The sequence below is a fragment of the Chaetodon auriga genome, chromosome 6, assembly GCF_051107435.1.
Source record: "Chaetodon auriga isolate fChaAug3 chromosome 6, fChaAug3.hap1, whole genome shotgun sequence".
Classification (NCBI taxonomy): Eukaryota; Metazoa; Chordata; class Actinopteri; order Chaetodontiformes; family Chaetodontidae; genus Chaetodon; species Chaetodon auriga.
In genome coordinates, this window is record NC_135079.1 from 11847298 (window position 1) to 11861014 (window position 13717).

Consider the following 13717-nt stretch of genomic DNA (forward strand, 5'->3'; position numbering starts at 1 on the left):
GTTTATATGCGTCTTAGAAATGCTATCTAGGGAAGTGCTAAAATAAAGTATCACCATTTTTAATAAACAATTCATCAATCTTAATAAAATGTGAATGTGCAGGAGATTTTGACACAGCACACAGCTGCACTGACTTTTCTTCTCGACGATCTTTACGTGCCATCGAGCAGTTTGTAAGACCTCCGCTGTCGTCAGGCTGTGAAAGCTTCAGGCCCCATCTTAAATCAGATCAAATTAAAACACAACAAGGTCCCGTGGAGTGAAGTCAGTGTGAGTGTCACACACTGTTTGGCTGCTCTCTGCCTCAGAAAGGGTTGCTTACAGTAATGGCTGCTTTACAGCCTCAGTATCGCATTGCACCAGAAGCTTCTCTGCTGGAATCATAATTAACAGATTGTTCTCCGCGAGACCAGTAATTAATGAAGCCACGCAATCTGCGCTGTATTGCCCTGAATATTTGATACTGCCCTCATAAAGGGAACTGGAGATAATGGAGTGAAGAATTAAATGGCTGCTCTGACGACTGCACACTGTTTAACTGACTTCAACATCCTCCTCTTTCAGGCCAAATAAGACACCCAATATCTACTTTTCCTCATTTTTCATAGCTGGCAGTGCCACATCACTGCTCATATTTTGCTGGTGATCTGTATGTATGTTTATTTTATCTTATTTTTTGTCAAAAAGGTCCAGCCTGAACAACAGATCATCACAGTGACACACTAAAATTGCTGCTGTTTTTGTTACCACTAACAGGAAAGGACCTAATGAAATGGTCTATGCTGGCTTGTTTGTTATGTTGCTTTAGCCTGCAGCTACTGTCCCATTTTCCACTTTTGTAACCGTTCTGCATTTGTCAGACTCAGCACCAATTAACCAGGTCAGATTTATTTTGCAGCCATTGCGCTTCGCAGCAAAGACGTAAAGACGACTCGTATGTGACTTGCATGGCCTGAGCGTCTCAGTGACTGATAACAAATGTTCTGCATGTCTGGCTACCCAACACATACTGGCACAATATGACTCACGACCACAACCTGAGCTGAGAGCATAAACTGTACGAAAACAACGCAGAGGACTGTACGCCGTGATGCAAATTAGCCTAGAAACCAGGACCCGTTAATCATCAAACAACATGAGCACAGCCATTTCCACCAGAGATGAACTGGGTGTGCAGGATGTAATCAGGCTTGTGAATGCTGAGGCAGCTCGCTCCTAATGGGCACATCCTGCTTAACAAGTTATTACAGCTCATGTGATGGGCTCGGCAGAAGCACAGCCGTTTCCTGATATTGGGTGGGTGGGTTGAGGTTAACTGGTTATACAGACAGGAAACTAATGATGGAACAAATCCTTGGTTGACATTTAAGGATTATTTTGTGCTTTTCCAGTGATAAACATAAACCTCACAAATGCATTCACACCAAGTAATTCACTCAGACGCAGACAAAAAAACATTTATTCAAAGTACCTGAAGTCACATAAAATACTGTAACGTGTATCCAAAAGATGGCTGTGTGTAATATCTCACGATAATGGCTGAGGCAGGAGATAAAAGCTACCAAAATGAGTTCAGATGACAGAGCCCTTCATTTCACTGGAGAACAGTAAGATATGATTGTCATCGTGTTCCAGTTCCACGAGCAAAACACAACCTAAAATGACAAAAATCAATACACTGCACGTACAAATATTGCATAGCTCATTTAAAATATCTGGATGCCCTTAATGCCACTGCTGCTCTCTTTCACTTCAAGCTTTGTCCTTTGTCCTTTTAAATACTACATATCTGGTGTGTCACTGTAGGAAGACTTCATGGGGGAATCTCATGTGCAATACAGGTAGATAAGCAATTTACGTGTACTTGGATGCACTCAATAAGCAGCAATGCAACATTTGGCTCATTTCAGACCATTTTTCACTCTTCAGTTATGGAAAGAATAAACTTTTCTCCCAATGAGAGATCAATTCAGGTCAAGCCCTTTTCCAGATGAAAGGAAAGTACATTTTCATCCACAGTAAAGAAATGTAGGGTCCTGGGAATTCAGCTTATCCAGTATTGTCCCTCAGCAGACTTCACTGAGGCCAGAAAGGACTGTTTTTTAGTGATGGGAGTGGGAGACAGGCACTGTGCTGTGGCCTGGACAGGGTGCAGGTAGAGTCCTGAAGTCCACCATGCTGCCCACCTCAGGAACTTTCCCTCAGATTCGTATATGGAAGGTACTGGAGGGACAAAAGAGGGACTGGCATTGAAGCAGTGGCAGTCATTGTGCATGCAAACACGCCGACTTACTGAACTACGCGAGTATAAACACACAGGAATCAGGAATAGATGTGTTCATCATTTCAGTGGCGGCAGATAGTGGTGAGGCTATTTGCATATAAATGAATGGGCACAGTGGCGGCTCAGGATTAAAGTGACGATGTAAGGCTGACAGTTAAATGATGAAAATGATTACCAGCCATCTGGGTAATGAAATTGTAAGTAACCAGGGACACAGCTCGCAGCGCTGCAGCCTGAGGGGAAACGCCTGCATCGCCCGATTTTAAAGTGCCACTGCTTTTCATGTAGAATGCTTTTACATAAACATCAAACCACAACAGTATCTGTCTAAAGTGAGGTGCATTTACTTACCTTAAAAAGTCAGGGGCCCTAGATATCATGTTTTCGAAGTCAGCAAAGGAGAGTTTGTTGTCTCCGTCCAAATCCGCCTCCTCGATGGCCTTCTCGCACACCAGCTCCACCTCCTCAGGAGTCAACTCCTCCTTCGTCAGCCTATTTAGAGTCTTTTCCAGGTCTTCTTTGCACAGGTAATTATCCACATTGAAATCTGAGGGTAGCGAGGTTTCAGAGCAAATGATCACACATTTTCATTTAATTCGAAAAATCAGGATGCACGTCTTAGAAATTGGTCATTACCGTATATTTTGAAGGCGTATATGGCCTTGAGTTCTCGAGGAGCCATTTCGCTGAGGACTGAGAACATGTCCACAAACTCATTGAAGCTGAGGTTGCCCATCCCGTCCTCTGAGAAAGACTCGACGATCCTGTTGCGGAATGGGTTTTCCTACAGATGAACATTCACATTTAATGTAAGATAATGAAAGCGAGGCCATTAATCAGTGCAGTCGACACAACACAGCTCATCATAACAGAGTAGGGAATATATTTCTGAATACTTTGTGTGACTGTATATTATCTGGGCCTCATAAATCCTGCCTTTGGTGGTCTCCATCCTCTTCCTGCCAACCTTACAGGCCCTGCAATCATGTGACAGTTTTACAGGCAATGGCCAATTATGCTCAGAGGAAGGACACATTAAGAGTCTCTGTGCCAAACCCTCAGTGGATAAGGAGCCCACATAAAATCGTTCGGTACTCGTTGACAGTGATGTTATGTAACATGCCATTTCTGAAATTTCTGGATGCTCTCTTCAAATGACAGGTGCTTAAAAATAGGAGGGAATGCATCAGTCAGGATAGAGAGGCTGAGCGTTTCATGGCACATTAACTCTCAGAAGCTGACAGAATGCGGCGTCATACAATCAGATCAGGGATGACGGTGGTGGTTAAAAATCAATTCTGTCTCTGAGAGAGAGTGCGTATCGATTAGGCGTCCGCCCACATGAGGAGTGGGCGCTGCGTTTGTTTTAAAAGTGTCCTTACAGCACAATCCAAAATAAGACAACATGACAGCGGTGCACACTGCCGGCGAGAAACAAGAAAGTTGCACAGCAGTTATATTCTATACAGATAGCTGCTATTTAATGCTGCATATTGCACATAGTTTGCATAGCCGCATTTACATATTTCATGCTGTTTACTATTTATGGTTTATTTATTTTCCTACTTTTATTGCTGTCGGAGGCAACTGAGCCAGGGGATCATTAAAGTATTCTGATTCTGTGAAGAAGGATTGTTTTACCTTTAACTCTGGCATGTTGACTATTAAGGCTAAAGGCAGTTTGCAATCAGGATCATTGGTGTAGTCCATTGGTACGAGGTGTGGAGCCAACTCATGGTATCTGCCGTGCAGCCTAGAACAAAAGGTCAAAACACTTTCAATACACAGACTATGAAAAAAACACAAGCCGTGATTTTTACTCTGAATCTGAAACTTAGAGAAAACTGCAGCATAACTGACACTGCACATAAATAAAAACATGAGATGGTTGACAAAAACACAGAATAAAAATTATTGAGCACTGCAACAAGCTGCAATGGGAAAATAATGTAAACAACAATATACATATTATGCGTATATGCATGTCCTCTACTGTAAAACACTGAGAAAGGTCAGAGTGACTAATAAAGAGTGTGAAAACACACTGCAGCAGGACAATCAAATCATTTTAAACACTATTATTCCTCTTTTTAAGATTTATCTCTCCTGTCCTTCTCTTGTCTTGCACGGTGAAAACCTTTAATTTCATGCCGTTCATTACTGAGGATGATGTCAACAAGCTTCAAGGAGACGGTATGAATGACAAACACATGATAGAAAGTCGGTGCTTATCTGCCGCAGCCTCCCTCTCACTCTGTCCCTTGACTAATCCTGTCACGGCGTACCTCTGTTGCCACAGCAGAGCACTTTATCAGCAGGGACATTGGTCTTACAGGGCAAACTCACTACAATTAAAAAAGATAAACCTGTCAAAATGATGGAGTTTCATTGGTGCACTGCAGCAAATGAACGGGTAAAGCTGCACTTCTAATGTACCATGACCCTGGAAAGTGTTTGGACCGCACAGCTTCCGTAAATTTCATGACATTCAGCTGCATCTTGACGTTTGGTTTCATTTCCAAAACAACTGCACATTTAAAGATAAACAAAAAAAAAACAAAACACTAAAATGTTTTACAAAGTAGTGTTAATGCAAAGATACGACATAAGGCTAAAGGGTCAAAATGAGTGGCCTTATGACTATCGGTGATGGCCTGTTACATAACTGTGCTGTAACCTTTGCAGCTGGGGACAGAAACAAGGAGTGTTTTATGAAGGTCATAAAGTGTAGGAACCAATTACGCCCTCTGCTGATTGTCAATTTTCAGTCTTCAGTCCACTGATGGCTTTGGAATCAGAGTTAATCCAATATCACAGAGGAGGTACATGCACACAGAGAGAGAAAAAAGTGGCATCATTGAGAAAAATGCACCATTTTTGTCTTAAATGCTACAACGAGAAAATCAAAAACAAGAAGTTACACAGGTACTGCTGTGATTTTAATGGAGTTACACCTGAAAACTGATTTTAATTATGTTGGATGAAACAAGCATGTTGTGTTTTCTGTTGAGTTTGAATCCTTAATTAAATCTTAAGACAGTTGGTCTGTTTGGGATTTCAAAAACAACCTTTGCTGCACATGCAGGGTCAGGGCAAATCAGACCCAAAACTTCTGCATATCACTTGAGTAACATCCTTCAGAAGCAGCATTTAATTTAAAAGCAGCAATTTATCTTCCAGCGTCCAGAGTCACAGAGGAAAGTGGTGAAAAAGCACCTGATTTGTTTAATGTATGCCTGTGATCAAGGGGGTGAGTGACAGGAAGATATGATGCCACTCAGTGAGTCATGATACGTCGTGCAATCACTCAGAGTAGATTGATATTTATTTCATTTTTTACGTTGCACATGTCCGAGCAGGGAGAAATGTGAGACCTCACTGGGTGGCACTGAATACAACACCGCAGCCAAAAGGTCAGTGTGACTTTCAAAGGTTTAGTTAACAAACTGATGCTGCTACAGGGCAGAACCTTCAGATCGTCAACGACAATCACGTGGACATTTTTACTTGTCACATATACCAGGAATCTCTATGAACAAACGCTCATACTGTGCTGTAACATGTGTCTGGACTGGTTGGTGTGCTGCAGCCTGTTTGTATTTGCTGGGGTGGTTAGCTGATGGGAAGATACAAGAAGATTATTAATGGGTTGGTTAAGAGGGTAATTTAGTCTGCGCAAGGAAATTTAATAGCCACTAAATCATAACTGGCGTTATACTCATTCTGTATTTTAAAAAATGGCTGTTTTCCTTAATTTTGCTCTCTTCTGCTTCATATGCTTCACTTTATATTAGTTGAGACTTCATGCCAGAATGCATTATTTCTTCTATACAGTTGCAACAGCGCATGCACCACCTAAAAAGCCAGGTTCGTGCTCCATAATGGATTACTGTATTATACTACATTTGAATTCAAGGTTGAAATTATTCTAATCTGCTGCAGACAAACTGTGCACATGCATGTTATTGTCTTATACTCCAATTATGACAAAGTGACTACTAATATAGTGTTTCTTATATGAAAATTCACGAATTTGATAATTTCACTATCATCTTAAGGCTGTAAGTCAGATATTATCACAATGCACAACATTTTTTTAATCTTCCCCTTAATGAACAGCATTGAAACATTACACACTGAAGCTGCCAATGAACTCAACTTCAGCATTAATCTTCCAAAGTGGGAAGGAGCTTGTGTGGAGGACTTGGCATGGATCGCACATGTGGGACACATCCGATTCCTGCAACAGGAGCCAAACGCAGCCTGATGTGGTGTACAGTAGCTTGTAATGAAAGTATGGTTTGTGATTTCACATACAGTGTTACATGTCATGCAAATCAGCATCCGCTTAAATCACATCTTAAGAGCAGTGCATACAGCAAGGTGGGAACACGGGGAAATAAAAGAAAGTCTTATGTGTATAACATGGTGTGAATGTTCTAATGGTTGGAAACTGATGCAATGCATCAGAATCAAGGTGGACACTTGAGGAAACTCTTACCGCAGAATTTCTTTGCGGGTGAAGAATGTGCAGTCCTGCAATGAGAGAAAAACAGCATGTGAAAACACAAATTTGAAAAATACCCAAGTGTCATAAAGGTCTGTCGGGCATGACAAATTGTTCATGGAGGAATGAATGTCCGCCTCTTCTATAGAAGCCCAAAAAACACTCGCAATGACACATCTGTGAGTCACACATAGTAACATTACCGTTCCTCTGAAGGGGGGATGAGCAACCCGTTACTGTGAACGCTTGTCGAGGTGTCTGGTGTCTCTCAGATGATGGTGTGTGTGTGTGTGTGAGTGCTGTCACCTGCCACTTGCAATAGGAACGATTCGGCGGGGGAACATGATCTGCTGTTGTCTGACATGCATGTGTTGGCGCACACATTATCCAACAGCCCCACTGGAGGCACCTCAATTTACATTTTCCCTTGTATCCCTTCTGTCTGAGCTGTGCTCCTGAGTGTGAGAAGCAGAGCGCAGCCAGCTGAGCTCCAGAGACAATGCGATTAACAATAAGAAGAGAAAAAAAAACCTCTCCTGGGAGCCCTCTTCACCGTTACACCCACCCACAACCTACTGAAGATATGTGGCTTATATATATAAAGCAATATGTCAACAATGTCAGAATACACTATAAGTAATGCCTACATGAAGAAAAGGTAGTGAAGTGGTCTTAAAAATAAACAAATAAGATATTAAACATACTGATGCCCAGAGGGGAGAAGAACTACCAAGGCAAACAGAAAGCAGCAGTATTCTAATAAGGGATTTTAAGGAGTAGCAGGAGTAACCAGAGAGGCTCTTGAGAACTAAACTGTCTCCTGAGAGTAGAGTTTCACAGCATATCGCACTGGCTTGGCATCAATTATTAAGCCCCCGCCTGATCAGATGATAAACCTGTGCTGCACATGAAGATGCGTTTCTTCACAGGCAAACCTGGATTTTTATCACAGGAAGCAGAGGGTCAGATCTTCTCGGACGGCGGCACAGTGAACACAAGATCCTCCACTTCGCAATGAAATCAAAACCCTCTGCTCCTCTCGCCTATCAAGACTGTAAATATTTAAAGAGTAGAGTCATAACCGGCCGGAGTCTGGGAGGAAATTGATTATTGGCTGTTATGAATTGATGGGACCCGGGACCACCTGTGTGCCTTAGACTGAGGTGAAGTGATCAATTTTTCTTCTTTGCCCATTAAATCCAAGACAGGCAGGCAGGCAGGGGGTGATTCTGTCAAGAGGTCAATATCATACTGATGTATGATAATGATAGTCGTGCAATAGTAATTAAAAGTCATGGGGAAATGCATTCACTATAATGCTGCACAAGCATACTTCTTCATATATACTCTGCCTTTCAGTGCTTTCCTTCACAAACACGTTTTCTCTTAATCTTTTTTATTAACTTACCTAAACTTCAGGTCTATACTGCAGATCATCATTTGCATACAAAGACTTTTTTACGCTTTGACGTGATTTTTCTGTCATTGGAGTTGGACACATTCTCCAATATGATGCAGATAGACACAGACGTGCGAGCTTACCTGGTAGGCATCGAGTTGCTCGTCGGTGAATATAGTTTGCTTATTCCCCATCTTAATCAAATCATTTGTTGCTTGCACACATTCGCTACGCTGAACGTCCGCAGCCTTGTCTGAGTGTGAGGCATTTAGGTGGTCCGCGGAGACAAAGTCCCCGAGCAGGAAGGGTCGACGACGCTGCAAACTCTTAAAAAGGGTTCTTGATGCCGTCCTCACAGGAGGTGTTCGCCATGACCGCAAAACACAGCGGATGCAGGAAAAAACGCAAAAAATGCAAAGTAGAGTTTGCTCGTCAGTGTCCAGTTGTGTCGGAGCCGGTGGAGGTTTTCTGCAGAGTCCCAGAGCTGCAAACTGATCTGGTTCTCTTTATGCACCCAGCTGCTGTCCACCGGAGGCTGGACAGACCAATGGGAGGTCAGGCAAATAAATAAATTAATAAATAAGAACTACAACCTGCAGGGAATAAAGAAGCTGGTTTAAATAGATTGTGGGGCTGCTTGATGTAGACAAAACTGACTCTCCCTAACATGACATGTAATTTAATGCGACAGTTGTTATTTGTGTATGCCGGGTGTGTTTATTATTATTATTGTTGTTGTTGTTGTTGTTGATGCATTAACATGTAATTAGTATTGTAATATTCCGTCAAAAGGTGACTTTGTGTATTTAATCTATAATGCACATAGGGTTGGGGTTAGGGTTATAACCTGATCATACTGTATGGTTTGTATTGTAGTGGTGGTAGTAGTAGTTTTAGTAGTAGCAGTAGTAGTCAATGGTAGAATGTAACTAAGTACAATTACACAAGTGCTGTACTTCAGTACAAAATTGCACTGCTCATACTTTATGTGAGTATGTCAATTTTATGCTTCTTTACACTTTTACACCACCACGTCTCAGAGGCAAACATTGTACGTTTTACTCCACTATTTGTTATCTGATATCTTAAGTTATTAGTTACTCTCCTCATTACATTTTTTCACACCCTTCCTGTCCAGTGAAAACCACATATCTCCAAATGTGTGATTTTGAATGTTTCTGCTGAACTGAAGGATTAAGTGTTAACTGTTTAGAAATATGCTGCTCTCAGAACAGCGACAAACATATGATGGTCTTATAGAAAATGATGCATTTCTGTAGATTAGACTATGCCACAGTATACAAAGTGGTTAAAATTAGCTCAACCTTAAACATCTATAGTAGTAAAATGCAGCATACTCATTAATGCAGCTGTACATTAATCCAATAACAGTTAAACACTGACAGATTTCACTAATTAGTACTTTTGCTACTTTAAGTCCATTTTACTGATCATGCTTACACCAATATTTACTTAATACAAGGCTTTAAATGCAGTACATTTAGCCCACATGTAGTGAAGTATTTTCAAAGTGTGGTATTAGTACTTCTACTCCAGGATTTTCACTTAGGGACATTTTTAGTCTCTTTGCTGGCAGATGTGTGATTCTGGCACTTCCCTTTCATCCATTTTCCAAATTTGTCTTGTCATAACAAATTAACTTCTATTTCAGTTGCACATTTTTGCGGCTTATTTCACCCCCTGATTGGATTAGACTTCACATGTTTATTTATTTATTATCCGTTTTTATGTAATTACTACTTAATGTTACAGTTCATTCAGAGTTGACTAGTGCAGATCCATTACAACCCATAGAGGAATCATTTCCAGGTCAGTGATGCACCAAGAAGAAAACTTTTAATTGACACTGAACCTGTTGCTCGGAGGCTACACAGAAATCCTGGACCTTTTTTTTTTCTAGCCACGTCTGCATCGTGCAGGGCCCTGCCGCACTGTGCATTGCCTCCCTCTGTTTTAGCTGATGCTGTGCTGGACTGCAGAGACTGAAGTCCGTCTCATCCACCTGCGTGCTGTAGCAGCACAGCAGTACAGTGAGCGTGTCCTGACTGCACCCCAGGACAGATGCCAATTTCACATTTACTCAAAATAACCACTGTCTTGCCTTTCCAGTGGCTAAAAACATCGCCTTTTATTGCGATAGGCAGCTTTTTAAGTAGCAAAGTTGCCCACGATGGACTCTAAGCGAGATAAAGATCAAGGTAAGTTGTGATGGATAGCTTGTTGCTACGTCGCTATGCTAGCCAGTAGCAGCTTGCGCTAGCTAGCTGTAGCGAACGACGTAGTCGCTCGTTGGACAACAATTTATCATCATGAGAGAAAAGAACTAACATTACTATTTCATTAAATCACCCACCCACTTTCATCCGGCTGAGTCATCCTCATGAAATCACGAGGCGGCTGCTTCACGACGTTTATAGTTGAGGTACAGGTAGCTACATACGTTAGCTAAAAACATTTACTGGATTGTCAAGCTAAGCTAAGCTAAATACCGTCACCTTTATTTCTGCAGGTGTTCACATATGCAAGATGTGTGTTTGATGGCCCCAATTAACCCACCCACCGTTTTCCTCAGTTTGTAGTAGTGTTGCAGTACCCTGACTGTAGGTCCTTACATAATTCACATTTGAATTAAATAGATAGTTGATGTAAATCTGAAAATATAATCGGATGAAACGGGAAAAAAAGAGTCCCCAGCATCATTATCCGTGGTTAAACTGATGAGTCTGTTCTTACGGGGACGCTGTTCTCATCTGGGAATCACTGTTTCATCTGTGTGGACTCATGAAAGAGTATTCATGTGGAGTAAGAGTTGGAGACTGATTCTGCCTTAGGAAATTAAACCAAATATAACTTCCTCAGTTGTTATTCATGCATGCAGCTTTCAAGCTAATAACATCACAGAGAGCGAATCTCCCTGTTTGTGACCTGTGAGCTGGCAGAGGAAACGCTCAGCCTGCTGCCAGATATGAAATTCATGATCTGCCTGAATTGGTGTTTTCCTATGTCGAGATGATGGCATGGGTTATGTGATTGTTCCACCCTAAGCAGAACGGACACAGTGCTTCCAGCACTCTGCTTTTGCAGCGCTGACTCACAACTAAGGACTCTGTGATTTTGTTCAGTATTTGAGTACACATAGTGACTGTGCTTTGTTACGCTGCAGACTCATTCCTCTGATTCTTCCAGATGCAGATGTTGACAAGATAACTGCTGTGCTGCTCAAGTCCCATACTGGAGAATTTGATTTGGAGTCAATACTGTTCCTTAAATTGAGAGGTCTTGGTAAGTTTTAATCAATGCACCATTATTTAAGCCTTCAAAATGTTCATAATGTTTGTAATTGTTTATCGAATGTCTCACAGGAACACATGATCTTGGATGCATCGGGGAGTGTATGAATTTGGAGAGACTAGACCTGTCTGGGAATAGTATCTCAAATTTAGCTCCTCTAGCATCTCTGCGGCATCTGTCTGTACTCAATTTGTCTGCCAACAGGATTTCCAATTTAGGTAAGATGTCAGGAACGATTTGTTCTTACCTCCATGCTGTGTATTCACTTATCATGGAAGTCTCTGAAGATTCGTCCATGTAATATTGTTGCTTTTGTAATTTCAGAGCCCCTGCGCAGTTGTGAGAGTATCCAGAACCTAAACTTGGCTGGTAATATCGTATCCAGGTATCACCACTCAACCTAAATTACATTACATATTAGACACACAATTAAATATGTCATTGATGTTGAACATAAAAATATTTTGCTATCATCTCTCGTCTGTTTTGTTTTTTTTCGACAGCACTGAGAGCCTACACTGCCTTCAAGCTTTGAGAAAGCTAGAAAATATACGTTTGAAAGACAACACTTACAATTACACTAATCCTGGTAATTTTCTGGGACTTTATTTGAAATCAGTCCAGCGGATGGAAAATCCTGATGCGTGAACTCATGGTGACTTTTCTCTCTGTCAGTTTGCAGGAACGCATCATATAGAACCACAGTTCTCGAGATGTTCCCCAACATAAAGGTGCTGGATGGTAAGATATTATGTTTTCTGGTCATGTCGTCTTTCATGTAACATTAACTCTTTAACTGCGTCCCTGGATTTTGGAGGGCTTTTTTTTATTATTATTTGCTTTCATTTTTAGGTGAAAGAGTGGTCGGACGTGGGAGTGACTTATACCAATTATGCAAAGACATTGATGATACCATCAAAGGTAACTAGTGTGTTATTGTATTATGAGTGATAATTAGTTAGTCTGATGTAGTATTACTGACATGCCTGTGATGCAGTTGTTGTGTTTGTCCCTGCTTGAATAGATGTCTTCTTGTTCATATAAACGATGATCAAACTGTTTTGCTTTCTGTAAATGTTCAGCTGGTTTATACAAGAATGGACAGCTCGTTGAGCACCCTGACTGCAAACCATGGGTTGAGGATAGTTACTGGGAGATAAAGAGATCAAACAATGCCATTATTGAAGAAGCTTACAAACAGTTTAACGGTAAGAGAAGTGTTGCATGTTATCTAACCAATTGTCATCTCAAATACATTGTGTTTGCAGTGTGGTATCCTGTATAATCCTTTTCCTACATTTCTTTTTCTGCAGATGTTCTTCATGAATGCAGACTCCTCAACAACAGAGCCACTCATGTAATTTCACAAACTGAAAGATCTATGAGCCTGAAGAAGCAGCCAAAGCAGTACGCCATCTGAGCTGGGCTATTTTCGGACACATATGTGTGCAACATTTAGCAACTTCTTGTTGTATGATAAACCATGGCTAATGTACTGTAGGTTTTTCAAATTCCTAAGCTGCATCCAAATGCTTGATAAGTATCATTGCCAGACGCACGTTGTGTGGGGCATTTGTTGAATTTACATCCTATGCATTAGCTCAGTGACGATACATGTAAGTGGTTTGAAAACCTTTATCCATGCTGACACCCCTCAGTTTGGTTCAAAGATGTCTTTACTTGCACAGTGTGCATTTTGTACCATGTTGTAGCCTGCCCTGCGTTTATGCTGAGAGCTATGCTGCTTAAGAATTTCTATAGGTTAAAGTAATTAAGAGCTTTTTTCCATTTTGCATTGCTGGATAATTTTGGGAGTTAATGTGTCCCATGCTGTATGCTTTCTTTGTAAGGTGAACTTTTGCAAAAAGTGATTGAATGATTGTTTCAGCTGTTTCTACTTGTTTTATACCATAAAGTTTATTATGTGTACTATCAATTCGTGGGAAATAATATGCTTATGAAGGTGCACTTCACATCTTTGATTTTATAAAGTCTACTTTTGGACAACTGAGCGATACGTACTGTACACAGCTTGTAGATCCAAAGCCAAAGAACTTGCATTAATTATGTGGTTTAAGGAGACATAAGCAATCTCTAAAAGTCGCTAATGGTGGAATTTGTGCAATTTTAGAAGCAGCTCACTGGCGCCACCTGCTGGTGGTAGTCATCCTTCAAATTTGTCAATCAAAATCTGCTTTATTGTCCAAGTATGCGA

The 13717-nt window shown here is 41.0% G+C and overlaps 2 protein-coding genes across 5 annotated transcripts; one reads left to right on the forward strand and one right to left on the reverse strand.

The window, feature by feature from the left end:
- Positions 1-1438: 1438 nt before the first annotated feature.
- cib2 (calcium and integrin binding family member 2) lies at positions 1439-8720 on the reverse strand. 2 transcript variants are annotated; one of them, XM_076732603.1, is made up of 6 exons: positions 8334-8720; positions 6786-6820; positions 3926-4037; positions 2921-3068; positions 2636-2831; positions 1439-2223 (listed from the first exon to the last, which is right to left on the reverse strand). In XM_076732603.1, exons 1-6 carry the CDS (start codon positions 8382-8384, stop codon positions 2202-2204), a joined length of 564 nt encoding a protein of 187 aa, XP_076588718.1. In that variant the 5' UTR covers positions 8385-8720; the 3' UTR covers positions 1439-2201. The 2 variants fall into 2 exon arrangements, with proteins under 2 accessions (XP_076588718.1, XP_076588717.1); XM_076732602.1 differs by lacking the exon at positions 8334-8720 and having other exon boundaries at positions 1444-2223; positions 6786-7097.
- lrrc61 (leucine rich repeat containing 61) lies at positions 7925-13438 on the forward strand. 3 transcript variants are annotated; one of them, XM_076732601.1, is made up of 9 exons: positions 7925-7954; positions 11398-11493; positions 11574-11720; positions 11827-11887; positions 12006-12091; positions 12178-12243; positions 12355-12423; positions 12585-12710; positions 12816-13438. In XM_076732601.1, the coding sequence occupies exons 3-9, from the start codon at positions 11606-11608 to the stop codon at positions 12920-12922; spliced, it is 630 nt and encodes a 209-aa protein (XP_076588716.1). In that variant the 5' UTR covers positions 7925-7954; positions 11398-11493; positions 11574-11605; the 3' UTR covers positions 12923-13438. The 3 variants fall into 3 exon arrangements, with proteins under 3 accessions (XP_076588716.1, XP_076588714.1, XP_076588715.1); XM_076732599.1 differs by lacking the exon at positions 7925-7954 and adding an exon at positions 9933-10409; XM_076732600.1 differs by lacking the exon at positions 7925-7954 and adding an exon at positions 10454-10633.
- Positions 13439-13717: the final 279 nt, after the last annotated feature.

Bases quoted from the DNA above. Each gene is read 5' to 3' on its own strand.
- cib2 (XM_076732602.1), bottom strand. From the start codon at position 6,991: ATGTTACTATGTGTGACTCACAGATGTGTCATTGCGAGTGTTTTTTGG. The intron at 4,038-6,785 runs GTAAGAGTTTCC...CTTTTGTTCTAG, and splicing joins ACCCGCAAAGAAATTCTGCG to GCTGCACGGCAGATACCATG. The intron at 3,069-3,925 runs GTAAAACAATCC...GTTCATCTGTAG, and splicing joins TCAACATGCCAGAGTTAAAG to GAAAACCCATTCCGCAACAG.
- lrrc61 (XM_076732599.1), top strand. From the start codon at position 10,382: ATGGACTCTAAGCGAGATAAAGATCAAG. The intron at 11,494-11,573 runs GTAAGTTTTAAT...AATGTCTCACAG, and splicing joins CCTTAAATTGAGAGGTCTTG to GAACACATGATCTTGGATGC. The intron at 12,244-12,354 runs GTAAGATATTAT...TTTCATTTTTAG, and splicing joins CAACATAAAGGTGCTGGATG to GTGAAAGAGTGGTCGGACGT.